Source organism: Ammospiza nelsoni, chromosome 16 (assembly GCF_027579445.1).
Source record: "Ammospiza nelsoni isolate bAmmNel1 chromosome 16, bAmmNel1.pri, whole genome shotgun sequence".
NCBI lineage: Eukaryota > Metazoa > Chordata > Aves > Passeriformes > Passerellidae > Ammospiza > Ammospiza nelsoni.
Window position 1 is genome coordinate 9,101,236 of NC_080648.1, and position 11,864 is coordinate 9,113,099.

At 43.1% G+C, this 11,864-nt stretch overlaps 1 protein-coding gene across 3 annotated transcripts in view; it reads left to right on the top strand.

Annotated features, from left to right (window-relative positions):
- RAPGEF6 (Rap guanine nucleotide exchange factor 6) overlaps window positions 1-11,247 on the top strand; it is a 122,251-nt gene extending 111,004 nt beyond the window's left edge. For all 3 annotated transcript variants that reach the window (XM_059483403.1, XM_059483404.1, XM_059483405.1), the window contains 3 exons: window positions 1,152-1,663; window positions 4,612-4,908; window positions 6,616-11,247. In XM_059483403.1, coding sequence (XP_059339386.1) covers window positions 1,152-1,663; window positions 4,612-4,908; window positions 6,616-6,641 — 835 coding nt within the window. In that variant the 3' untranslated portion in view covers window positions 6,642-11,247. The remainder of the gene's footprint in view (window positions 1-1,151; window positions 1,664-4,611; window positions 4,909-6,615) is intronic.
- The last annotated feature ends 617 nt before the right edge of the window (window positions 11,248-11,864 follow it).

Here is an 11,864-nt window from a genome sequence, read left to right on the forward strand (position 1 = left end):
ACATTTCTAACTTTTCCAGCACATGGAGTCATAGAATGCTTTGGGTTGCAGTGAACCTTAAAGATATCTTGATCCAACCCCCCTTCTCTGGTCAGGGATCAGGGTGCTTCCAACCCCATCCAGCCTGGCCTTGAACACTTCCAGGGATGGAAAGAAATGAGTAATTTAGTTTATTTCATGGGATTAAAACGGGAATGTAGAGATGTTACTTCATCAAAGAAAATAATTCCCTCTCTGGAAGACACAATATACACTGAGTTCATGTTTTGTGGTTGTTTCTTTATTCCTTAGTTTCAATAAGTTGCAAAGAAAGAAAATGGATTTTATCCTAGGACTTAACAAAATAAGAAAGGAAGAAAATAAAATCCCTTGCTTGCACATGCATAAAAAAAGTTCCTTGATTTCACAACATGTCAGTAAACTGCTGAGGGAGGGTGTTGAATTTTAATGTTGTGCTTCCCATGCATTTGTTAACACAACCAGAAATAGTTGGGAGACTTGAATAATGTCTAGCAATCCTATCTACATGTATTCTAAATTCTTACAAACCTGGCTTTATTTTTCTCCCCTTAATTGTGCATTCAGAGTGATAAGAGCTTTCAGCAGACATTTTTTTAAAAAAGGAAATTTTGGACTTTGCTTTTCAGAATCCGTCCCTGCATATTGTTCCCACAAATGTTATTTATGCCCAGTACTTCCAGATGTTCTTGAAATTCAGCTGCTTCCACTCTGTAGGAACAACTTGATATTGCTATCACTGAAGGGGTTGGATTTTACTCTATATATTTATTTTTGTTTTAGTTTATGAATGTACAGAAACAGGTGGTAGCAGACTAAATGGAAGAGGTACATTACTGCTCTGCTTTCTGTCAGGCACTGTGTCTGTGATTGGTAGAGAAGAGCTTCTGTGGGCCAGACTTAGGGATCTGGGGTGCAGCCTGGAAATGCAGGTTGCAAACTTTCTATTCCCTTGGGAATACCTTCCTTGCTGCTGGGTGCAATAATGATTTGGGAGTAACAGTGTCTCTTGTCAGTGCTGCCTTGAGCTCGCTGCTCACCTGGTACAAACCCAGAGGGGCTCTGAGTACCTTGCTCTTGCTGTAAAAGCTTACAGGTGTTTTTTCCCCAATTTCTGTTGTTTTCCAATGTAGCTGGACCATCACTAGGCCTGCTCTGATCAGAGGGATGGCATTCACATCTTCCATGAGCAGCGAGGAGATCTCCCACGACCACATCACGGTAGAGGCAGCAGACAGCGGCCGGGGCAGCTGGACTTCATGCTCAAGTAGCTCTCATGACAATTTCCAGAATATCCCAAACCAGAAGAGCTGGGATCTCCTCAGTTCTTACCGCCACACCCAGCTGGACGGACCTATAGCTGAAGTGGATGCCACAAACTATCACTCTGAGGAGGGTTATTTGTATTCCGAAGCCTTTTCCAAAGCCAACAGGCAGTCGAAAGCCAGCGTGGAGCTGGACCAGTCTCGGCAGAGCTGGGCATCCTCCAGCTCCCTGTCAGACACTTACGAGACAAACTATGGGACAATTAAGCGGAGGGGGCTGGAGAACTCCTCGGCGGAGCAGACAGAGGCTTTGGACTCTAAAGCAGGCGCTGATACAACTTACAAAACTGTTACTTCGAGCACAGAAAAAGGCCTGATAGGTAAGCCAAGCCAACAGCTCGTGGAAGCTGCTACATCTGTTTTTCCTTTTGTACTAAGTTGTTAAGAAATGACGTCAGCAGGTCTGGGGCTGCCTGGCATGTTGAATTCAGCTTCACACGTGGTTGAAATCAGAGCACTACACAGTGTGTTTTTAAGTCACCTTTTGCATTAGGAATATCAAGATAATAAACAAGTGCACTTCCCCATCACTTCATAGGTCTGCAGGAAAACTCTCTTCAGGAAAATATCAGGCCATTCTTTTCTGTAGTAGGCTATTTTGCTTTTTTGAATGACTTGGAAGGGTATACTCATCACTGTAGATGTTCTTCTGACAAGAAGAACAATCATCTTCAATGATCCCATACTCCTTATAATAAGACAGACTTCCTAGGATCCCAGAGGGAAGAGTAGTGTGTGAGAGTAGTGCCCATGACTGCAGAGTAGTGTGGAGCTCACCTGCCTCTCTGGAGCTGAGGCACCTTTCATCCACAGGGCTTTGGGCTCTGAAAGCTCCAGGGCAAAGCAGATTCCTTTCCTGTCTTTGCTATTTTAAGATGCCGTTTATTTGATTATACGGCTGCAGTTTGGCTACTTATGAAAGGAGAAAAAACTTTAAAAGTTCTTTGAAATATGCATAGTTCTATCAAGCAAGATGTTCTTCCCCCATCCTAGTGAGTTCAGTAGCCAGAATTAAAGGAACTGGGTTAGTAGCAAGATAAAACATGGAATGCAAAGCTTTCTAAGACTGTGAGGCAAGGGTGCAGCTGAAATGTAGTTTAATTACTGAGTGGATTGCTGGAGGGCTTTGTTATCAAAGGTAATTGCCTGAATAAACATTGCACGTAGGGCAGAGGTCTTGGATTGTGTTCCTCCCTCTTGGCTTTGAAAAAGAAATCGTGGTGGAGCCTTGCAGAAAATTTGCTCCCAGCTCATTGCTGTGCCTGTGCTCTGCCCTTGCAGCCTTTCAGAGCTGTTGATGAGTGTCTGGGCTGTATGAGGAGATGGCAGGTTCACTGTACATGCTGTACATGCTGTCTTTGCTGACAACACTTGCCCTTCCTTTTAATTCTCCTTCCATTCTGCACCATGTAGCTGTGAGGAGCACTCTCAGAGTGCTGGACATGAGTATGTCTGATCAGGGAAGGATCTGATAGGGGTGGATATGATTACAGATTTGCAAACACAAATCCATTAGCTGCTCGCCATCGCACAGTGTGCCGAAGGTATCTTCACTTTATTTCACTGTTTGCAAAATACTGTGAATTGGAACTTAACAAAGGGACACATTGTTCTTGCATTACTACAGTAGACTAAAGGTTAGCTCCAGGGAGCCTGAAGCTTTCTCCTTTGAAGGAGAACATACCCACCCATGTCATTCCTCCTGCAAATCCAACCAAGACTGAAGGTGAGGTGAGGGCCCAGCCCTTCCCCATCCCTCCAGGGAAGAGCAGATCCTCTACACTTCCCCTGCTTTTCCACAGAGACCTCATTCCGTGCTAGTTAAATGAAAATAAATCCTGTAATTAAATAGTATAAATCTTTGCCTGTACCCACGTGTATCTGTTAAACCCCAGACTGACTGAATTTGATTTTGGTTGTTTTACTATCAGCCCAGGCATGAGCTGAGGCCATCAAGTATGAACCAGCTTGTGTTCCTGGTACAAAAACCTGGAATCTCACAAGCCTACAACACAATAAGGAATTTTCCTTTATTTTTCATCCCTTCACATTCTTCTAAGATAAGAAACTATTATATTTGCTGAAATAAATGAAACTAATGAACATGCACTGTTTAAAATGGATCCACAGGAAGAATGCAAATTCACTTAACTAAGAGATTAAAAAAAATTACCCTGGCTTTGAAATTCTCCTGTTGCAACATGTCCATGGGAAAAAAGCCCAATTTAACATGCACACAAGCCCCAGACCTGGGGTGGGAGGGAGGGGAGGCAACCTAAAAGAGTTATATATTGGGTTGAGAGCCTCTGTGACTTGAACTACCAGTGAACAAGGCAGGAAGGAAGAAGATGAATTATGAGGCATGGACATTGCAAATGTATAATATTAACTGTAGTCTTTTCATGACTGCACAAGGTATAATGCAGCCCTGTTCGAGTAACTTCCTGTTTTTTTCTCACTTGTAAACAGAGAACATAGTTTAAGATAACGGTAAAAAAGAAAACAAAGCAAAAACCAAGGGAAAGAAGTAAGAAATCAAAAGTATGGGTGTGATAAGCCATTATTCACTCCGTGAAAATGTAAAATAATTAATGCAGGCTCAATACACAGTCTGCCTTATAGGAGCAACTTTAAGTGATGTTATTTTTTTTCTTCCTATGGCATAGCTGGATGATCTCATGTCTTTATACACATCAGTTGATAATGGTGATGTTTTATTTGTGGTAATGAATTTGTGTTAAGTGACTGACCTCTTTTGGGTGATGAAATGGGTGTTGGAAGTCAACCAGCAGTTCTTGCTGTCAAACACCAGCATGCTGCGTGAAGTAACTCTGGGCTGGTTGCCTTAATTCCTTCTGTTTCAGTTTCCCAGCCTGTAACAGTGGCAGCAGACTTGGCTGTGCTGCCTCTCCATCCTGCTGGAGAGCTCCAGAGCATCCCCTGGTGCAGCAGGGCCACAGGAGCAGGGACTGTAATAAAAGGTGCTAATTGCAGTCTCAATGCAGACAAGCTTAGAGTCCTCTTTCCACTCAATTGACATCTCACCTAAGGAGTTCATGGATTCTCTTGTTACTCTGACTTCTTTAAATAAATAGAAAATAGAAATGAAGGCATAAATACCTGCTGCTGTCGTTATAACCAGTGTTTCTGCATTTGCATTTTGTTATCAGTTTCTGTTTTGCCATTGTAACATTTCATGATTTTTTAACGTTTTGTTTCCTTTCTTTTTCTTCTTTTAACATTTCCATCGCTTATTTCTCGTGCCCAGTGTACTGTGTCACCTCACCTAAGAAGGACGATAGGTATAGGGAGCCACCGCCCACCCCTCCGGGATACATGGGGATTTCTTTAGCGGACATTAAAGAAGGATCGCCCCACCACCCACACCTCAAACCTCCAGACTATAGTGTGGCAGTGCAGAGGTCAAAGATGCTGCACAGTGACCTGTCTAGACTGCCCCCCGACGCGGCGGCCTGTGTCTCCTCGAGGATGCCTCAGTGGCACGGCCGGCAGCCGTCCAGCCCCAGGCTAGCAGAGCTGCCTGACGCAGATAGTGAAGAGGATGGTAGGTGAAAGCTGGCTGGGGAGCGGGGCTCTGCAGGGTGCACTTCACAGCAGCGCTCTGGCCTTTCTCTGGGCTCACCCTTGGAGATTAAAAGCGCATTAATCTCTGTGTACACAGTTGTGTTTGTGTGGCTGTGCGTGTCATGCATAGCTGTGTGCATGTACATACACGGTTAAAGCAAAGAGGAATGCCTTCCCCTTAGGAAAAGCATGTTGGCACCAAACAAACTCAAAGTGTATGTAAATAAATATACACAAATATAAGATCTCCTAAAGTACAGCTGAGACACTTAAGAGCATGTAGATATTTTTGTTTTGTTTTGTTGTTTTTTCTTTAAAATCAGTCCCCTTTTAAACAGTGATGGGACACTGACAGGCTACATGTGGAAAACTCCTGCCTCCCTGGGCTGATTAACTGGTGTCCCAGTGGTTTGGCTGGCACCAGGGTGATGGTCTAAAATCAATGATTTGGATTTGATGAAGTGAACTTATTTCGTTTGTATTCAGGTGTGCTGGCATTGAGCTGCCTTATGCCTCAGCAGGTATTTTTAGAGATTGAGTTTCAAAATATTGAACAAAATAATAGTGAACTTCTGTTCTTCTGGAGAGTGCATTTGATGAAACTTGTGTTCTCTGCCTAACCTGGCCTGACAGTGTCTCTTCCAGTTCATTTTTCATGATCTTGTTTGAAGCAACAGCCAGTGCTGCCAAGCATGGCATTTGTAGGGTGACCAAAATGTGAGAGGATTTTCCAGTAAAGACTGCTCTTATATTGTGTCAAAGCTAACTTCAGGTCAGGAGAATTTCTACTTAATTGTTTATCTGCTGATTTGCTTTTAATTTCTGTGCACCAATGTGATCTTCTGTACCTTTTGCTGGTGAACTCTTTTTTTATTAGAAGGTTGTGATCATTTCCTTCCATTCCAGTCTGATTTAAAATGAGCCTGTATTTAGATTAAAACAATTTCTGATGCAAAATTATTATATCTTGGGCCTTTAAAATGTGTAAGCAATAGTTAACATATGTATTAGTACTGCAGTTCAAACTTAGAGTAAACATAAACTTGCCTGGCATTAATTCTGTTGTATTTTTGATGTAAAAATAAGGAAGTCATTGCTTCAAACATTTTTAATCAAATTTTTTCTAAGCTAAATTTAACTTTTAGTGGCACCTACTTTACTATTTTTTGAAGTGCTTGGTTAATTTTATTTGGGATAAAATGCTCACTGCATGAAAATTTGCTGGCTTTTTTCCCAAATCCATAGGTTTTGGCACACTGGGAGCTGCATGCTGATAATTTTTGGAGAATCTAGTATTTTCTGTTTGGCAATATGTCTTTATCGTGTGACCATCATACCTCAGAGCGCAGAAGCTGTGGCTGCCCCATCCCTGGAAGTGCACAAGCCCAGGCTGGATGGGGCTTAGAGCAACCTGGATGGTGTCCCTGCCTATGGCATGGAGTTGGAATGAGATGCTTTATAAGGTCTCTTCCATCCCAAACCATTCTGTGATTGCCTGAGGATCTGATAAATGGTGATATGGAGTGTGTAGTGATCAATGATAAAGACAGTGAAAACATGCTGCTGCTGAGGGGCTGAAGATGTCACAGACTCACTGTTATCACCTCACTGGGTGCTGCTCTGTGCCCTGTGTGCCCGAGGAGGGGACTGGTGGAATAACTGCTTTTTTCTTTATCTTGTTTTGCAGAAGATGAACAAGTATCAGCAGTTTAACCCTTGGGCTATTTATATGAACCACTCACAACACAAAGGATGTGGGAGAAGGTCTCATGGTTCTGTTAGGACTGCTGACAACTTGCTGCTACTGACCTCAGACCTTGCCTGTGTCCCAGACGAGATGGAACGGGTTGGATCACCTCTTCACACCTTCCTTCACTCTGCCACCACCTCCTCAGAAGCTATTTCTACCCATGAAATAGAACATCCTGTTCAAGGAATGTGCTGACTGCCTGGGTACCAGCATGGGTACCCAGAGATGGACCTAGCTTCATGCATTGGGGAGGCCCAGCTGTCACCACCACTTGAAACTTGGGAGCATTTTTCTGTATGATACCATATAATCCTTTGGTAGTTTCCATTGTTGTTATTTTCTACATGACAGTTAGAAGTCTGAGAGTGTTATTTTATGAACTTCAAAAAAAAATTATATCAAAATGTCAGCAAAAGCAAATGACGTTGCTGAAATATCTGAAAATAATTTATTAATTTAATATTTTTAAATGGGAGTTTCCTTTACGTGTGTTGGGAGTGCTCTGGTTGGCTAATATAAATGTTTAGTCAATGTGACAGTAAATTAGCTACACATCAACTGTTGTACTCTCAAAATAAACACAGAAAAGTAGAAACGGGTGCAGAAATTTATAGATTTTAGAGTGGGTTTAGATTTAATATGAATAGAGTCCAATGCCCTGCAGAGCAGTGTCTGCCAAGGCGGCACTCCTGCTGCTCCCCTCCCACATGGACACAGCAGAAACCTGTCCAAGGATTTTAGAAATTGTTTTAGCTGCCAGCCAACTAAGGCAACAGTTGGTGCTCTCCTCCCCTGTTAAGGAATGTTTGAAATGTGGAAGCTGTAGCTTGAGGGGGGAGCATTTGGGGAGATCTGAAGCTTTCCCTAAAGAATTTTAACCAGGTTTTGCCTTGCAGAGTTCAACATGCAAAGCATGTTCTAAAACTCAAAACTCCAGCTGTGTGTTGTGGTTTTTAAGATCATCTTACATGTCCTGGCCTTTTCCCAGAGTTGCACAGGGTTTAGGTGCAAAGGTTATCTTTGAAAAAAAATAATAAAAGAATTAGAAATCACCTGCGTTTCACAATAAGATTTGTGAAACTAAATAATAAATGACACAGTGCTTATAGAAGAGCATAATGCATTTTATGATGGGTTAAAAAACCCTGTTGTATTTATCTGGAAATACAGATAATCTCAAACTAGTTTTTTTTTTTAAATACTAATTAAAAATCCTGGTGTTGTTGATGTCAATGAGAATTTTGACTTACAGCCAGCCAGTATTAACCCATGATCCTCTAGTTTGATTATGGTCAAAATAATTGCTTCTTTGATTTTACTTTTAGCCAGCCAGAGTGCAGAGGGGTAGAACTGGAAATGCCTGCAGGTTCTTTTCTTTCTCCTTCTTCCCTTCCTTCTTCCCTCCCTCCCACTTTCCCTCCTTCCTTCCATACATGACACCCCATTCTAGTGTTAAAATCAGACATGAATGTGTGAATATGTATTTAAACATTTAATTGTAAATCTTTGTTGTGATGTTTACAGCCTAAGCTAGAAAGATGATGTTTGTCATTTTTACAGTGCCTCAAAACTGATTTCTATATCCATAGTTGTGGAGAGCTTTAAGGTTTTGTTTGTTTTTTTTTTTACCTATATGTGTGCAGGGGTGCAAGGTAAATGCAACATTTTTGGAAAATGCCACAAGTACCAAAAACAACCCAAAGCCTTGGATGTGCTTTCTCCATAGTAGCTAGGGGCTGATGCAAATGACCCAGCCTGTGTCTGCCTTCAGAGCAGTTCCAGGCTCAGCATTGCCTGGAATGTACCTCTCACCATTGGAATGGAGAAGGTGTAAATGAACAGTGATGCTGAGGAAGAGGATGCCTAATTTAGAACTCACTGGTTGGCTGTATGAATTTTTGGCACAAGTATCAGAGAAGCAAATGGTTGAAAAAGTACGTTAAAATCCACTTAAGGTATGGCATAGTACATGCATTTTGCTTTCTTAAGGCCTTAATGCTTACAATGAACCTGCACAGGCCTTAATGACTAAAGATTAATGTGTCAAAGCAATGCAGGGCAGAGTGAGTGTTTTCAGCACATGCAATATTGGTAATAGAACTCTGAACTGATGTTCCTGTGGGATGTAAATCCAGGTCCTGCCATCCCATTGTCAGCTGTAGTTGCTTGTTAACTTCTACATGGAAAGAGCAGGCTTTGTGTTCCATCAGAAATCATCTGTGTTGTGCCAGGTGAATGAAGCCATACGGTTCCTTGGCCCTGGGGGGGAGCTGCAGCTTACTCCAGCCTGTTGAACAAAATATAGGGGATGGGGGTTACTAAAGTGGCTTCCTTTTACCCCAAACCCAATAGTACTGCCTTGGAGGAGCAGGGAAGCCCCTGTGGGGAGCAGGGTCGGGGTCTCCTGGCAGTCAGCAAGAGCAGCTGAATTAATCACCCATCTAAACATGGTGTTTGATGGTGTTTGCCCATCAACAGCATCCGTCTGTTCCACAGGGCTTGGCAGACACTGAAAAGTTCTGGAATGAGTGGAAGTCTTACTAATAATATTTTCCTAATAGCCAACACAGCTGGTGTACATAAATCATGCATAAATGATGGACAGATGAGCTACTCCTGCTCCTCCTGCCTCGCACAGTGTGGCTTCTCTGCTGCTCCTTGCTGGGCTTTCTGTTTGTTTGTTTTTAACTCAACCGATCACATTGATTGGGGCCAATAGCCAAATGTAGAGTGTCTGCTGTGGGTTTGAAGAGACATTATCCCTTTTTTTGGTAATTCAGACAGAAGCAATATGGTGGTTAGTACATGTTGTACACTGCTTTGTTGAAGTGATGTCTTCTGGACCACAGATCCCTGACTCAGTACCTCTGCTAGGTTCTTCTAGCTCGGGCTCTGATGCTGATGAACAGTTAAGGTGCCTGATGTTGTGTTCTTCCACTGCCATACCTGGGTTTGCTCACTTCCTGCTCGTTTGCTTCTGTCTTGTTGGTGAAAGATGCATTTCAGATTTCTGTGATTTAAGCACACAGTGTTTTGTTATAAATCTTAAACTTCCAAATAATTCCTAAGAAAGCAGTGTAGTTTGGTGAAATTGAATTGGCCTCTCTAGTTGCAGAAAGGGGAAAATGAGATCACTGAGTCTCTGAGCATCAGGTTCATCTCCCAAGTACACAAAAGAACGGAAATACAATGGCTGTGGATGTTTGCAGTTCACCATTTTTCAATGTGGACAAATTTTGAGTGTTTGCCAGCAATGGGCAGTGTGGGGCTTCCCTGGCTCCTTCCTTTTGCCTTTTCTCAGATAAGTTTGTAGGTCTTAATGTGGCCTCACATTAAGTCCTGTGTGTGATTTTTGGGCACCATGATATGTAAAAGACAGGAAGCTATTAGAGAGCATCCAAAGGAGGCCACAAGGATGGGGAAGGGTCTGGAGGGGGGAGGCCTTTTGAGCAGTGGCTGAGGGCACTTGGTCTGTTCAGCCTGGAGAAAAGGAGACAGGGGAGAGAGATCTCATTGCAATCTACAGCATCCTCCTGAGGGGCAGCACTGATCTCTCCACTCTCATGAGCAGTGACAGGTCAGGAGGGAACGGCCTGAAGCTGTGTCAGGGGAGGTTTAGTTTGGGCATTAGGAAAAGGCTCCGCACCCAGAACAGCTCCCCAGAGAAGTGGTGACAGCACCAACCTGGCAGAGCTCAAGAAGTGTTTGGATAAGGCTCTCAGCCACAGGGTGGGATTGCTGGGGATGGTGCTGAGCAGGGCCAGCCTTAATGATCCTGCTGGGTCCCTTCCAGCTCAGCAGACGCTGTGGTGCCAGGTGAGTGATGCTTCACTGGAAGGGGGTCAGAGCCCATTGCTTGGGATGGGTGCACTGGGGGCTGTCTGCACCTCCCAGAGGCAGAGGGTGTCCCCAGGGGCTGAAGGTACCAGTGATGCCACTTGCAGAGGGGCCTGGGGGGCATCAGGGGTGTTCCAAAACCTCTTTAATCATGTCCTGAGTAATTTTACTGCAGGCAATAGTGGAAATGCAACCCTGTCATTTAAGTTTTTATAAAACATCAGAATTTTTGAAGGATAAACTTACCACTGCCTTTGCAAAAGAAAAGAAAAAAGGGATACTCTCTCTTTAGAAAAGCTTTACACATATTTTAGAACGCTTGTATAGAGGGTAATCTATCTTGAATTCCCAACCCAGCTTTTGCTTCTGTTGTGCTTTTTATTGTTTTATCTTTATTTCTGATATACCTGGAATGCAGTTTAGCTTGGTATTAATTAAATTCTAAATATGTGAGCATATTGGCAAAACTGCACAGATGTAATGATATTCCAATAGCAATTGTACTGCACAAGTCAGTGATTGTAAAGTATTCTGTAACAAGCAATGTTTGTCTCCTATTTTTTGATACCTCTTACACTTATGTCTTTTAGAAAGACACTGCCTCTGTATGCTTTTTGTATTTTTACTGAGTGATTGTAAATATTTGTTATATTTTGGTTAAGAGAATGTTTAAAAGTACTGTTTATTATCCAATCTATTAATATGTTGGAATCAATAAACAATCAACATGTATTAATTGTTTTCAGCAGCTGTTTTCTGGCAGCCAGTGGAGGATGGAGCTGAGGTGGTACAGAGCTGGGAAGAGCCTGGTGGGAGTGATGCTCACCCCAGGATCAAAGAGGAGCCACCACTAAGTGATTTTGTTGTGTCTTCACAGTGAGGACGATACAGACTTGTGATGTTCAGAGGGCTGGAGAAGCTTTTCTGTGAAAACAGGCTCAGACAGGTGGAGTTACTCAGACTAAAGAAGAGAAGGATCTGTGGAGACCTTGGAGTCCCTTTCAGTGTCTAAAAGGGCTCCAAGAGAGCTGGAGAGGGACTCTGAACAAGGGAGAATGGCTTTGATCTGAAGGAGGGCAGGATTGTTTTTGATCTTAGGAGGTAATTGTTGCCTGTGAGGGTGGTGAGGCCCTGGCACGGGGTGCCCAGAGCAGCTGTGGCTGCCCCATCCCTGGAACTGCTCAAGGCCAGCTTGGATGGGGCTTGGAGCAATCTCGAACAGTGGAAGATGCCCCTGCCTGTGGCAGGAGTGGAGGGCTGGACTAGATAACCTTGAAAGGTCCCTTCCCACCCAAACCATTCTGTAATTCTATGGTCTTTTCCCTTTCCCTGGCTCCTATGGCTGCTGC